Below are 14,921 nucleotides of genomic sequence, written 5' to 3' on the forward strand. Positions count from 1 at the left end.
TGGGATCTCTTGCTTTCCTTCGGCCTCCTCCAGCACCTTCTCTGACTCAACCCAGCCCTGGGCCCAGCTCCAGCTCCCTCAACTTTCCAAGGCTGTGGAGTGGCAGATGGAAGCCCACAAGGGAGGCTGCAATTTTCCATTTCGGAGAGGGAAGGGGTAGAAAAGCAGGAAGGGATTCCAGCGTCTTTAGCTTCACTGGTTAAGATTCTAGAAGGATCAGAAGGAGCTGAGCCACATACACTAAACCACCAGTTTCCACCAAGTGAGATCTGTGCTGGCCCAGTCATTTGTGCCAGGGAGGGCTGGCTACTCTGATGACCGTGCTACAAACCGGCATATATGAAAGAGCTTCTGGGGTCAATGGCCAGGACCTGATCTCTCTTCCCACCACCATAAACCACAAAATGGTCTTTCATATTCACAACAATGAGCAAAAAAGCCAAACCCAGAGATCCTCTATCTCTCTCTCTCTCTCTCTCTCTCTCACACACACACACACACACATCTCCTCTACAACCTTAGCAACTTGAAGATGTACGGACTTCAACTCCCTTCTTGAAGTCCTGAAGTGGACTTCAACTTCAAGTTGCTGAGGTTGAGAAACACTGCTCTATACTAGGTGGATTGCGCTTAACAAATGGGCAGGAATCAAAAGACAACAACTTTGTGCAGAACTGTGCACAAAATCTACCCTCTCGATGCTTGCTTTTGTTAAACCTTAATATCCATGGAAAAGAAGGGGCGCTTAAGGAAGAGGGGATCACTTGACACATGCTCTGACTGGGAATCAGATTTGAATGCCCAACCTGAGTTCACAGACCCTGCAAACAATAATTAGGTCCTGGTTTCTATCTTTCCCCTCTTCCTTTGTTTCAGTCGCTAATTTAGAGAGAGGCCCCGAGTTTTGGCTGGGGTCTGGTCAAACAACCAGGCATCTGAAACCCAGATCTCCTGCATACAATCCAAGACGCTTCGAATTTATTCTACTCGCCCCGTGCTACCGGACACAGAAGTGACATTCACACAGGCTACCGATTCATGCCACCCGTAGTAAGGCAAGGCAACAATTGCGTGCTATTCCACCTTTGCAAGGCAAACGAAGGAGTCAACCCCAGGAGAGGGCATCTAACATCCTAGGGTAGCTAGCTAGCTAAATAAATAAATCCTAGGGTAGCTAGCTAGCTAGCTAGCTAGCTAGCTAGCTAAATAAATAAATAAATAAAAAGTTCTTATCCTTGAAGATTGCAGAGTGAGAACTGGGAGTGATCTGATGAAACATTCCCACGTTATCTAACTTCAGAAATCAGAGCGTTCCTGCTCCCTCCCAGTGCCTCGCTGAAAATTACAGCAGGCATGTTTATGGGAAACGGCCTGGTTCTGTAATGAATAACTGATTCTAGCTTTCCCTGATCCTCCCTTGCCACACAGAGATACAGAGATACAGACACGAAGACAGATGTGTGTTGGTATGTATATATTTTCCACCCCCACTCCACCCATAGTAGACAGAGCCTTGAGAAAATCACCTGGACTTTCGCAAGAGCGGAAGGTCCTGAATGAACAATGCAACATGGATGTGCACTGATCTGCAGCTCATTTTCAACAAGAGACCACCTAAGGGACTCGGTACAGTTTTGACAGAAGGATGGGGAGGGTGGGAAGGACTAGCTAGCTAGATATACTGATTTCTTCTCCGTTTTTTTTTTAAGCATCGGAGTACATAGTTGTATCATATGATGTACCAGACCTGGTTCCTGAATTAATTCATTTTCTGGGTTTTATGATACCCTGAATGACATGCTAAGGCACAACTCCCCTCTTGAAATCCTAGCCACCTAGCATGGTCTACAAATGCAGCACTTAAATCTAATGGATGTCTCTGGAAAGCTCAGACATGCTTTAAAAACATACAAATCGGATCACCCAACTAAAACAAAACAAAAAAAATCTCCCTTCAGAATTTTCCTCCCCAAAGTCTTTTCCTTCTGAGCTCTCCCTGCCTTTTTTAAATCCCCAAACGGGATGGTTTGTTCTCTGGAGTGGCAATTCGACGTCAACTCTATAAACGTGATGTATAAATAAAATAAATAAAATAAGCTCAAGTTTCACAGTACCCTCTTGGTTGCATCCGGAACGGCTGTCGGGGTGGGAGGTTTGTGAAAACGAAAACGAAAAGCGTTGCCTTCAAATGTGCAAACTTCACACGTTTTACCCCTCTTGGGTAAGCATCTGACATAAACATATCCTAAGAAACAGCAAAACACTGAAAGGAAACATCATTTTGACATGCAGCGTTAGTTTGCAAGCAGGAGCATTGTCTAAAGGACATGAAGGTTATGGATTGCTATCCACCCTGTCATCCTTGCGTTGGCAGGCTGTTGAAACCATGGCTTGATGGCATAAAATTGCCCCAATTCCATGCCACGTGCTTCCTGTTTTCCGTTCCTTTTGCAAAAAAGTTCAACGTTCAAAACGCATTGCCCAAGTCTGAATGAAACCGCTGGCTTTTTAAAAAAAATACCCAAATAAGGGGATGGGGGAAAAGGTCTTCTACAAGTACAAATCAAAACCGAGGGCATTAGATGCCCGCCTGATGCGGTTTACCAAGTAAGGGGATGGAGATGAAAGAAAGGAGTCATCGAGGGAAGAAAAAGAGGGTTAAAATGACATGAAGGATTTCCTTCCAAATACATATCAAGGTTGATCTACTTTTTCCTGAATCCCGAGAAATCTCTTCTCCTTTTCTTTTGGAAACGAAGACTACTATTGGACTAAAGGCATGATCATGTCTATTTAAAGTCTTTGGATCCACCACAGAGCTGTTCCAGGCACACGGGGGTGGAGGCACATCCCCGACTGAGAAAAGCTGCTTTCAGGTCAGGGGCAAAAGGAAATATGAGAGAGGATAAAGCCCCCATTAGCAGCCTTGCTCCCTGCCCGTATGAGATGCTGTTGATGAAATGTCAAAATCTGCTGCTCCGTTCGCCAGGAGACACAGCACACGCCCACCCCAATTAAAAGCTTTCAGTTAACTGAACTTCACAATTCACTGAAGGGCAGATCCACCAAGCCCGGAGCAGAACTGGGGTCAGGATACTGGTGACACTGTCTGGTTAAAGCCTCCAGAAACTCAGGCTGGGCTCCCCTGCTTTCCGAGGTGCAGGAAGAACTGGGACTTTTTGCAGGCGTGGCCTTTTCATCTTCAGGCGATCCCTGAGACCCCAGCTCTCCTTCACCGGCAACCATTTTGATAGACTGGACCCCAGCTTCAATCAGCCCCAGGGAGCCGAATAAAGGAAGGCCAATCTGGGGACAGCAGTTCCCCGATTTGAGCCAAGCCACGGAGCATAAGATGGTGGGGGTTTCACTCCTGGGACATTTGGTTTCAAAAACATCCGCTGATGGGCTGTTATCTATTTAAGTTTTTTTTCTTAACTGCAACTGAGGCAGATTCAATAAATAAAGTTAATAAATAAGTCTATCTATACGTATACGGGGGCCCATGTATGGCTTTGGAGGAAGCAGGAGACAAAATTTGGGATGGGGAAGCATCTTCCCTCCTTGTCCTATGTTTTGAATAAGAGGGAGGAGGTCAAGGGGGACAGTCTCCCCCCCGCACGGAAAAATCAGGACAGTGACTGTGCTTAATTGCTCATCAGATGCTCCATTCTTGAAACAGGGAGCCGAACGGGCTGGTAAAATGACATGGTCCCTTTTAACTAGGTCTCTCCTGTGAGATGGGTGATCACCCACCGTCTGAAAAGAGTCAGGAGGGGGCCCTCGAAAGCAAAAATGGATCACACTCACGGCCAAGCGGAAGGCATGCTGTGTTGGAAAGGTGCTGACCCCTGTTCTTCGGGACCGACCACGCTGTTCTGGGAACAAGGGAGACAGAGTTCTACCTTCCGCACATTCTAGAACGGGAGATCAATGCTTCCTGACTGAAAGACTGAACTGGGGTGGGGTGGGGTGGCAAGCAGAAAGGGAAATAATCTTGCCTTCCCCACCCACTGATCTCCCGTTGGGGGGCCCCAGCCTAGTGGGTCAAGGTCACTGTTGAGCAATCGGGTGATCTGCCAGGGATACAGGCGGTCACTGCTTCCCCCTTGGAATTTCTCGTTCTCGGAGGTTGGGGGAAATCTGACCTGGTGGAATGGCTCACGAGGTTGCAGGGTTTAGCTCAGAAGAAGCAGGAGCTCGCTCTCACTGTTTCGCAGGCCCAAGTCTTGTCAAAGCAGTTTCTAAAGAAGATCTCGAGGCAGGGCTGCCTGTGAGCGTGGCCACTGTTTGGAGAAATGCACCCGCGGGCCAGGAGTTCAAAAGAAGAGGTAAGAATGTGCCGGTGACCACCGAGATTCGAACTCTTCCAAGCCAGCAACGCCCCTTCAGCATTTGACGGGCCCATTCCAGCTCGGGCCACCTCGTCCGGTCTTCTTTTGCTTGGGAAGCTGAAGCAAACAAAGGTGGGTGAGGCCTTTGCCCTCACCAAGAGAGAAAGAGCGGTGAGCGCAGAGGCAGAGGGACAGGCAAGAGGAGGGTCACACGTCGTAGTTGGGCAGGTAGCTGTAAGACGGCCCGCTGGCAGACGGAGAATTGCAGTTGCATGGGAAAAACCAGCAGATCACAAAACCTGCACGGAAAAGGGTGGAGGAGAGATTCTGTTGGGGGGAGCAAGGACATGGAAGGGACCTCCCCCCCACACCCTCAGACAGACCACGGGCGCACCTCGGCCAAACACCTCGCGCAGGAGGGCGATCTTGGGTTTCCGCGTATGGGTCCCTCCCCGGTGGCCCTCTTTCAGAAGCCGGTTGCGTAGCTGTTCGATCGGGGTCTCGTCCGTGATGATGGAGACCACCTGGGAAACACGCAGAGCAGGGAGAGGAAGGGGTGAGAGGGTTTTGGATGTTCTTGGGTGATGACTTTCTCCGACCCCCCTGGGCCTGCTAGGAGAGGGGCTAGCAGCATCTGAAGGGGCTCTCAATTTCCCCTCACCTGGTCATAAAATATAACCGTGACAAACAGCCCGAAGAGGATGGATTCCACCAGCAAGATGATCCGGTGAGCACTAGGGGGGAAGAAGGAGAGAAGGCGGTGATGGGTTTGGGAATTAAGGATACAAGCAATCCATCGTCTGACGTCAGCTGCTGCAGAAGACCCTGGGTTTTTAAGGGAGGGTTGGCTTGCTCCTCACGCACAACTTCGGGGCAGGCGGTGTAGACCGCGGTCCTCATAGTTTACTTCCCAAATCCCGCAGGGAGACTGCAGGCCAGAACTGCTGCTGGAGATTCTTGGATGCAGAAACCCATCCTTCCTCTGGAGGGAACCAAAGCGAGGGGTCAAACTAGAAGTGGTGGACAACTGAGTCTGTCCTGCAACCCATCTGTGGTCCCTGCAGCGAGGTCAAGAGCAGCCTTCTCCAACCTGGCACCCCCCTCACCCCCGATAGGTTACAACTGCTGTTCCCAGAACTCCGAGCCAACGGGCTGGGTAGAAATTCTGGGAATTGCCATTCCCAAGACACGGTGAGGGCATCTAATTAGAGAAGGCTGTCTAACAACTCAGCAACTTCCATCTGCACCTTGAACTCAGAAGTTGGTGTTCCTCCTAAGTAGGGGAGGAAGAGTTTTTCTCATTACCAAATTTTAAAAAGGTTTTAATGATGTTTTCTAAAGAGGGAGTGTGGCTCTGCATTCATTTGCTGAGAACTGTGTTTCTCAACCTTGGCAGCTTCAAGATCTGTGGAGTTCAATTCCCAGAATTCCCCAGCCAGCCATGCTGGCTGGGGAATTCTGGGAATTGAACTCCACAGATCTTGAAGTTGCCAAGGTTGAGAAACACTGGCTTAGAATGTATGACCTTGGGAGCATCGTTCCTCGACAACCTAGGCATATTGTATTTCCCCTTTTCAGTTCCCAACTCTGTAAACAGAAGGATCTGGCATTTTCCTTCATTTATTTGTTAATATCCCACCTTGCATACTCATTGGTTAAAGATCATGAGATTACAGATCAGCTACATTGAGAACTAGGCGGAGAACCAGCTTTCTTCAAGAAGTTTCAAATGACAACTTCCAACTATCTTAGCCAGCTGGGCAACTGTGGGGGATTCTGGGAACTGCATACCAGCAACATCGGGGGATCGCCGATACACTCTTGATCTCCTCCCTTGGGTAGAAATTCTAAATTTTATTTATCAAATGGATATAGTCGCCCATCTCATGGATAAATAGCACACCTTCTTCCACCTTCATCGATCCTTACTATTTCCCAGTCAAGCAGAGTCGATCGTGCTTGTGCATTCCACCGAGCCTCGTTTGGGCAAAGATTTCTTTTCAATCACCACACAACCTGGCTTCACATGACACACTAACCCACAACCAACAACCAACAGGATGGCTTGGTCCAAAGCCAGCCAGGAGGCTCTCAGAGCTAAATTAGTGATACAGTTCCATCATCCTTAACATTTTGAGACCGAACGACCACCAGAAGCAACCTCCAGGTCCACCCACATCCACAGACCCACCAGCCGTAGCAGGAGAGGACGGAGAGGCTGCAGGGTGGAAAAGAAAAGATTCTCAAACTTCTGCCGTTCCCAAAAAGCAGTTTGGCTCTTTCATAAAGGCCAACTTTGCGCATCCTCCCCTCGGCTCTGAGCCAGCGTTCTGGCGCTCCAGTTGTTCTTGGCAGGAACTCTGTGACATGGCAATTTCTTTGACAGTATTTTTTTAAGGCCGAGTTAAGGAAAGCACAAGGCCTCTACAACACACACACACACACACCCCTCCCATGTCTGACTTTTTTTTTGGAAAAAAAAAATGATTCCTTAGCCTGGTGGTAGAAGGAAGATGGGGCAGGGGACTCACATTTGGACGCGGTTGCCAGAAACGCCTCCTTCGGCTCCTTCTGCTTTGCTTGCCGAGCTCCTGTCCACGGGCCAAAGCCAGGTGGCCAACACCAGTCCCATGGCATACAGACTAGCCAAGCCTGTGGCCAAGAGAAGTAGGTCAGCCGACGCCAGAAAAATTGAAAAGGGGGCGGAAAGGCTCCAACCCAGCCCTGTCTATCTATCCATCATCCATCCAAAGGGCCGTTTGTCATCCGTGCCCACGGTCAGAGAAGGCAGCAGATGCCAGCGGATACAAAGAGGATTTCCCCATGCACTTTTGGGGACCTTATGTTTCAGTACCTTTTCTAGCCCTCAGGCTGAAAAGAAATGGGAGAAGATGGGCCTAGGGCCTTCGGGCTGGGAATTCTAGGTGCCGTAGTGTCTCACAGGGAGCAGCTGGCAAGTTTCCACCGTTTGAGGAGGAGAGGGAGAAAGGTGGCCTTGCAAAGGGGTTGGGAAAGAAGGGGAGGCCGGGGGGGGGGCAGGTTAAGCATTTGTGGAGATGGGGAACGTTAGGGAAGAGTTTCGAAAGCTCCCCCACCTTCCCCTGCATCAGGTCTCCTCTGGATTAAACCCTGGAGAATGCTCTGTCTGCATGGGAGACCCTCCAGTTCTGGGCATGGCCCATCTTCCCAAAGTCAAAACAGTCTGCCAAGGTGGGACTTCCCCAAATCCTAGCCTTTAAGGGTCCCAATGGGGAATGGGAAGCGGAGTTGAAGGCGGCAACAAAGCTTGTGGTTGGGGGGCCGGGGTGGGGTGGGGGAGATAGCCCCAAATGTAGAAAACGTGTGGCATAAAGGCTGAAAGTGCAATCAGGGAGGGCAATGGCTTGTGCTGGGGTGATTCTAGCCCACATATGCCTCAGGGACATCCTGGAGAAGAAGGGGACATGTCCCCTTGCTAATTAGGACCCACGGCTCTCAGGGATGACAGTGCTATGAAGTGTAAACCAATTCCAAGCTTTGCATTGACACAAGCACACGGAGACACAATGGGTGTGCCTGGAGCAGCCTCCAGTGGACGAAGAGAGCAACTGCTATTCGGCTTTCAGAAAGCAGAACTATGTCAGGGAGGCTGAATCAGATCAAGGTAGAATGGTGAGGTCTTCCAAGATCCACAACATTCTTCCACAAAGAGAGGGTTGGCTCAGCTCACCCTACAAGCTTCTGGGTTTTCGCTTTTCCTTCATGGCAAGGCCCAGACCCACAGAGATCTGGGGCTCGGTTGTCGGAGGCCAACTGAGAATCCTGCCATGGTGCTCTGATCCCACCCCTGCAAGGTCCCTCCTAGGATCCCAGCCGCTGGACCCCAGCTGCACAACTTCTCCAATGTACCTGTGTAGAAGAGGAACTGGATGAAGTATTTCTGGTTGAGTTCCCCAACGCAGTTGTTGATCCTGTCGAGAGAGGGGGTATTTTTATAAAAGAAGCCCCTGAGAATGCCAAATAAGGTAGAAAGAGAAAGTCACCTCTGTCATTGCTGAGTCCGTCATTTACAAAATGAGTGGGAAAGCCAGGGCCCCTCCCAGAAACCAAAGCAGTGCAGCAGACCCCCATTATGCTAAGCAATTGTTGCCTGTCTGCCCAAGCCAGAATAGCCTGAACCTCACCAAGGGCAGTGATGATCCATCCGGCGCACACAACGGTGGCAAATCCGGCAGTGATGGGCCCGTGGTGGCCGATAGGTTTCACACCGGTTGCACACAGTCCAGTCCTCATTATTCTAAATTAAAAAGAAAAAAGGAATGCTGGACAGAGCAAAGGGAATCCTGCATATGGAATATTTCCCCATTGAGGCATCAGGACAGTGAACTTCAGCCAGGACTTGACTGCTGCAGGGTGAGGCTTAGTTACCATAGAGTCCTCCTGGAGACACCTCTAGGTTTCTGAGGGCTCTGGGCCAAGAACTCTATGGTAGGACACCTCTGCTTTCCTCCTGATAATCTAGCATTCAAAAGGTCCTGCAATACTATGCTGGGGCATGGTGGGAAATTCAGATGGACACTAGGTTTCAAATTAAAAACGGGGAGGCAAGGGAGATATGGGCAGAATGCGAAGCCAGCAGCTGACTGAGAAACTCAGGGACTAATGCCAGCTATGGCTCCTTGGGTTCTTCCAACTCCCAACTTTCATCGTGCCAGGACACAACTAGGGTGTCAGAAAAAGAGCATCCCCTCTCCCCAGTCAACTAGCTAATTTTGAGCAGGGAATTTTTACTGACATGCTGGAACACTTCATTTACAGAAGGAACACCCTGCTTCCGGCCTGAGGTGCCATCGTATCAATACAGGAAGTAATAACGGTTTCTCTCCCCATGTGTTGTAGGTCCATGGCTAGCAATAGGGCCCACAGTAGAGTTCTTTGGTCTCTTCTGGCTACAGCAACCTAAAAATCTCACAACTCACGCGGCTGTTCTGATGTGCGGCATTGCTGCTGCCGCTGCTCCTCAGATCAGAGAAATCAAGGGCGGTATCAGGCAGTGGGACCACACCTGAAAAAGATTCAAAGATCTTAGATAAGCATGGTTTAATCTGGGGCACGAATCACTTTGCTCCACTTATCAACAGAGATGCCTTTGGTCGTCCCTCCCTCTGGTTAAGAAGCTCAAATAAGGATTACGACACCTTCTGATCTGCAATAAGAGCCTTCCCACCAATGCCTTGGCACAAGTTGGTTCTGTGTGTGTGTGTGTGTGTGTGTGTTTCCTGGATAGCTCAGATTATTTATTTAATTTGGGACCCTAGGCTCCTTGAAACACCTGCCTGCAGTTCAATTATACAGGTGGACCCGCATCGTTTCAAAATCAGGGGCTAGGCTTTGGCATCACACGCTGTACCAGGCCTTTACAAGTTACTAGGTCATGGTTCACCCATCACGCTAAGCCATAATCACGCTAAGCAAACACACACAAATCCCGTTACTCCAGCATGTAATCCCAGCCAGACTGCAGAGGCCTAGCCCTAAACCCTCTTTCGGTCATGAAACCAAGCAGATGGGGTTATAGTTGCTCCTTTCCGCACTATCTCCAGGGGGAGGCAATGGAGGGGCCCCAGAACTTCGGACTACCAGACCCATCATTCCTGCCCTTTAGCCTCACAGGCAGGAGCTGAGGGGAGCTTTAGTCCATGATGCCCAGAAGGCGTAAGGCGGCTAACATTTGACCTCGCATAATTGTCATGAGGACAGAGAGGAGAAGTGGGGAACACGTTTGCCTTCTCCAAAGCTTTACACAAGTGTAATGAAAGGTAAATGAATGGGTGGGGACCTAGACAGGTCCACTGGTCAGAAATGAACTGCTCAGATTCCCCCGTGTGATTAGTTTATGCTCCTTTTCTTACCTACACCTTCCTATTTCACTCTCATGTTCCTCTCTTTATCACACAGACCCCTTTATATTCCAGATTCCGCCATTTCCCACAAGAGCGCTTTTTTAAAAAAAGAGTTCTTCCTTCTATAATAATAATAATAATAATAATAATAATAATAATAATAATAATAATAATAATAATAATATCTTCTAGATGAACATCGGTCTGCACTTCTCCCAGGCCCATCAATATATGAGGGCAGGGGTCTCCATCGATTGTATCCCCCCCTTTTTTCCTAGCACTTCCTGGAAGAACCAGGGTAGATCTTGTACCTCCAAGGACATAATCTTGGGCACACAGAAAAATAAAAATAAAAAGGAGATTGTTTGCACGTCATGTCCTGTTCTCGTGCTGTTCTGGAGCATCTGTTTGGCCACTGTTATAGTGCTGGATCCCAGAAGGCTGTTGGCCCAATCCAGCAAGGCCATTATTACATTTTTTTAAGCAAACAAATGAGAGAACAAGCCAGCTATTGCGGGGGGGAGAGGGGGGCAAAGAGAGCCCTGATCTCCCCCCTTTCTCCTCATCATTTTGAAAGCATATCCTCAGCTTCAAAAACGGGAACAGGACAAACTTCTAACAATGATGCAGACAGATTACTCAACCAAGATGTTCTTCTGGCAGTGACGCAGCAAAAGAACTTTTGCCGGATAAATATTTTGATTTTGGATCAGGAGAGAAGAATGCACACACACAACAAAAGAGGCTGAACTTTCAATAAATCAATTTCAGCATCAGTCCCAAATGCCAGGGGCAAAAGTGATTGACGGCCTGCCCTGACTGCAGATAAACACTCCTGAAGATTCGCAGGCCTAAGTCAAGCTTCCCAAATGACACCCCCGCCGCCCCCCCCAAGATTCCCATGGTAAGATGACACTTCCAAGAACCCAAGGCCACAACCTTCAGTTGGATCCCTGCTCCTGTAAAACAGCGACAGGATGAGCACGACATCTGCTCTATCCAAAGGCCTTAAAGCAATACTGCAGAAAATGCCTCGCTATGAACGCAGCACGGCCTATGTATTACCGAGCAAGAGTATCAGGGCACTTTTCAACTTTCCCTGGTCGCAAAGAACAAGCCCACAGCCTTTGCAGAGAATCTTTCTTCCTTTTTTTTTTTTGCAAAAGGGACCGCAACATGAACACAGGGCAGAGGAAGAAAACTCAGAGGGCACACGTCCATGCCGAAGCAGCTTCCATCCTTGACCGGCGATAATTCAGACGTACGTTTGCATCAATCCATAAATAACAATCAGACTGCTATCCACAGTGGGTCTGGTAACGCTTTGTACGCAACTCGCATTTATGGAGAAGGTCACATTTATTCCAAAGGAAGTTTCATTGTGTTCATAGACAACCAGTCAGGGAATTTAGCCTATGTATGAAAAGGAGTTGGAAAGGATCTTAGAGGAACTTGCAGCATGACACACTCATCGATTCGGGATTCAACGTCACAGAACACACACATTGTGTTTATTAATGCCTGTACACTAGGGCTAAAACATGACAATTCCAGCTGGAGGCAAAAACTTCCATCAAGCATTGGTGAGAGTGCAACCAGATTCACACATCACCCTAAGCCAGTGTGTTTCAAACTCAGCAACTTTAAGATGTATGGACTTCAACTCCCAGAATTCCCCAGCCAGCATGCTTTAAGATGCTTGCATGCTGGCTGGAGGACTCTGGGAGTTGAAGTCCACAATCTTAAAGTTGCCCAGTTTGAAACACACTACCCTAAGCTATGGAGTGTTGAGAAAGTCATCGCTGGCTAGGTTTGGGTATTATATTGTGCCATAAAGCATGGTTTACAAAACTGAGCTGGGTTCACAGGCTGCAGGGAAATTAAACAACACAACTCAGCACAACAGCTGGACCTATTAGTGTACGTGTGCAAAACAGTGCTTTTGCAAAAATATAGCACGGGACTAGGAGGCCAAACGGAAAGGGATGGAGAATCACCTGGGTCAGCGAAAACAGCCCTTGTGTGACAGACCAGGAGCATCAGAACGATGAAGTTGAAAGCCACAGCATGGAAGGGACACCAAAGGCTAGGTAATAAACAGAACGTTTAAGATTATTAACATATTGCAAGGTTTCCACCCCCCCGTCAACATCTGCTTTGCACAGATGTTAAGGTCCCTTAGCTATTAAAATAATCCTCAAATCTCTTACTATCTGATTGAAGATTGGAGACCCAAGGGGGATGATTTTATACCCCAGCAAACTTTGGGTTTCTTTGCAGAAATAAGTTTATCTGTTTCATGACATTTGGGTCAATCGAAAGGGCAAATTTAGGAAAACCTGGGCATTGAGAGTTTTTGCCCTTTGTGTTTTCGATGTTCTCTTCCCACTTTCCAGATCCTGTGGGGCAGGTGGAAGGACATGGATGCAACAGGCCAGTAAAGAGAGCTAATTGTACATTAGTCTGGCCTGCAAATAATTCACACAGCATATTTTGTGGTTTCTCATGTGGAGGGGAGGGGGAACCATTTATTTATTTGTAAGTGAATTCAGGATATGGAAGGGCAGGAGGTCTGCAGATGAAAAAGCATCACACTCCCCATTTTTAAAAAAATTGCAACTCAGGCCAGGTCTCCTAAGTCTTATGCTTGGGTCTCCCCCTTTCTATACTTTCTGCAGAGTATATTCTCGAGTGTTCCAGGGCATGTGAAGAGTTCCACATCCTCCCCAAGATAAAATGTTTTCTTCCTGTCCTGCATCCCAGAAGGGACCAACACCCCCGCCTCCATGTACACACCCTTTTCTGGATCCAAAGTTCAGTTTCTCAAAATGAATTTTGATGGATAAAGCATCTGGCCATGTGAAGAGGCACAGAATTAAGCAGAGACGTTAGCCCCCTTACAGAAACTTCTCCCCCCTCCCAAAAAAAAGGGTATAGAGCTCCCCATCCCATCACCCACCCACGAAAAATTAGGAGATGAGGCTTTTGCCCTAGAAAAGTACATTTTCCTCTCAAAAAGCGCCCGGGACTAATTCTGGCACAGGAAAAAAAGATCATCCCAATATTTACAATCATAATCACAGGTCAATGAGCTCCTGAACATGCGCAGGGGGCACCTCCCTCCTCTAGGTCACCGAGCTCCTGAACATGTGCAGAGGGCATCTTCCTCCTCTACTTAATCTTTGGTTTCCCCTCCCACACCCAAAGTGCCCCGAGACCGAGGAGCCCCTTTCCGCCCCGGGGCAATAAACCCAAAGCCGAAGCACGATACTCCTGGGCATGTGCAGAGGGCCGCTCCCGGGGGACGGGGGCGGGCCTACCTGCCCCGGAAGCCCGGCTGGAGCAGGACATGCTCCAGGATGACATAATCGGCGTAGCCCACGCTGAGGTAGGTGAGGAGGAGGCAGAGCGCCCCGCAGGGATCCGCCCGGGACCTCCCCTTCCCGCCGCACCGGCACGGAGCCCTGGTCGCCGCCGCTGCCGCCCCCATGGCAACCCCGGCCGCCGCTTCCGGTCCCGCCCTCGCCGGCCGCCCAGCCAATGAGCGCGCGCGCACGGAGCGCGGGCGGGAAGAAGAGGAGGAGGAGGAGGGAGTCGCGCGCACCCGCGCGGCGCCCGTTGCCACGGCGACGCGGCCGCCCGGCTTGCGCTGCCCTCCCTTCGGCCGACCTTTCTCCTCCCAGCCGAGCCTACCTCGCGGGGTTGTTGTGAGGCCGCAATTAGGCGGGCGGGGAGAGAGGACCAGCACTCACCCAGCGCCCAGGAAGGACACCAGCCTATTCCAGAGGCTATTTCTTATAAGGGTCAACTCAACCGCCCTGTATGGCAGGGGAGGTGCAACATCTGGAGGGCCGCAGATGCCCCCCCCCAACCACAAGCGGACTCAGGACTCTCTGGGAAACCTGAAAAGTCCCCCTAGAAGAGCTTTAGGGGTCCAAGGCAGCGAGAAATGCCCCTCCGGCTTTGAGGACCAAACCTGAAAATGCACCCAGATGTTTATTGCTCCGCCCCAAAGCAGGGGGCTAACTCAGGCCTGGCAAGCCAGCGGCCGGCCCCACCTGAGCCCCATCCTTAACACCTGCAAGGCTTCGAACTCGCCTGCCCCAGATAGAACCACCCGACACTGCCTCCAGGACGCTCCCCTTCCCCAGACGGGGATCCATGGGGCGATGGGGCACTCTGCATCGCTGGGGCACAAAGACGCCTCCTCGCCGGAAGCACCTCGAGCATCGTGCGTGGGGAGAGACCCCGAGTCGCCACCCGAGAGGAATTCCTTGCACGCTCGGCGCAAAGGGGCCTGTTGGGCATCGAGGGCCTTCTCCCCACGGCTGGGCCCCTCCGCACCCCCCAACAGGGAATGGGGAGGATGGGAGAGAAAGGGCTGGCCTGCCCGCGCAGGGGTGGCGCGGTGCAGCCGCCTTTGGTGGCCCAGCGCGGGCCTGTCCTCGCCCACAGATGTGGGGCAGCTCGGCCGCAGGAGCCGAGCGTGGGAAGAAGGCCGGCTGGACGTGATCCTGGCCGCCTTCCCTACGGAAAGCGCTCCGGCCGGTCCGAGCGGGTTATTTTTCCAACATTTTCTCTTTGCTCCATCATCTTGGCAACGAGGAAAGGCCGGCCGAGACGGGGATGTTTGGGAGCCGGGAGCTTTGTAGACAGGCAAGGCTCAGGACGGATGGAGAAAGGGGGGATCCACAGGCATTTCTCCCCC

The 14,921-nt window shown here is 50.2% G+C and overlaps 1 protein-coding gene across 1 annotated transcript; it reads right to left on the minus strand.

Moving 5' to 3' along the window:
- Positions 1-1,185: 1,185 nt before the first annotated feature.
- LOC103066520 (palmitoyltransferase ZDHHC3-like) lies at positions 1,186-14,087 on the minus strand. Its single transcript, XM_007426141.3, has 9 exons — positions 13,534-14,087; positions 12,211-12,299; positions 9,290-9,375; positions 8,495-8,607; positions 8,220-8,281; positions 6,863-6,983; positions 4,993-5,065; positions 4,726-4,855; positions 1,186-4,630 (listed from the first exon to the last, which is right to left on the minus strand). The coding sequence occupies exons 1-9, from the start codon at positions 13,701-13,703 to the stop codon at positions 4,539-4,541; spliced, it is 936 nt and encodes a 311-aa protein (XP_007426203.2). The 5' UTR covers positions 13,704-14,087; the 3' UTR covers positions 1,186-4,538.
- Positions 14,088-14,921: the final 834 nt, after the last annotated feature.

Source organism: Python bivittatus, unplaced genomic scaffold, assembly GCF_059951505.1.
Source record: "Python bivittatus isolate LINGU-HERP-01145 unplaced genomic scaffold, Pbiv_v1 ctg000180_np1212, whole genome shotgun sequence".
NCBI classification, from domain to species: Eukaryota; Metazoa; Chordata; class Lepidosauria; order Squamata; family Pythonidae; genus Python; species Python bivittatus.

What these genes read in the sequence shown, in the direction of transcription:
- LOC103066520 (XM_007426141.3), bottom strand. Translation starts at nt 13,703, where the DNA reads ATGGGGGCGGCAGCGGCGGCGACCAGGGCTCCGTGCCGGTGCGGCGGG. An exon ending in CAGCCGGGCTTCCGGGGCAG is followed by an intron (nt 12,300 to 13,533) that starts GTAGGCCCGCCC and finishes TTTATTACCTAG; the next exon opens with CCTTTGGTGTCCCTTCCATG. An exon ending in GGCTGTTTTCGCTGACCCAG is followed by an intron (nt 9,376 to 12,210) that starts GTGATTCTCCAT and finishes AATCTTTTTCAG; the next exon opens with GTGTGGTCCCACTGCCTGAT.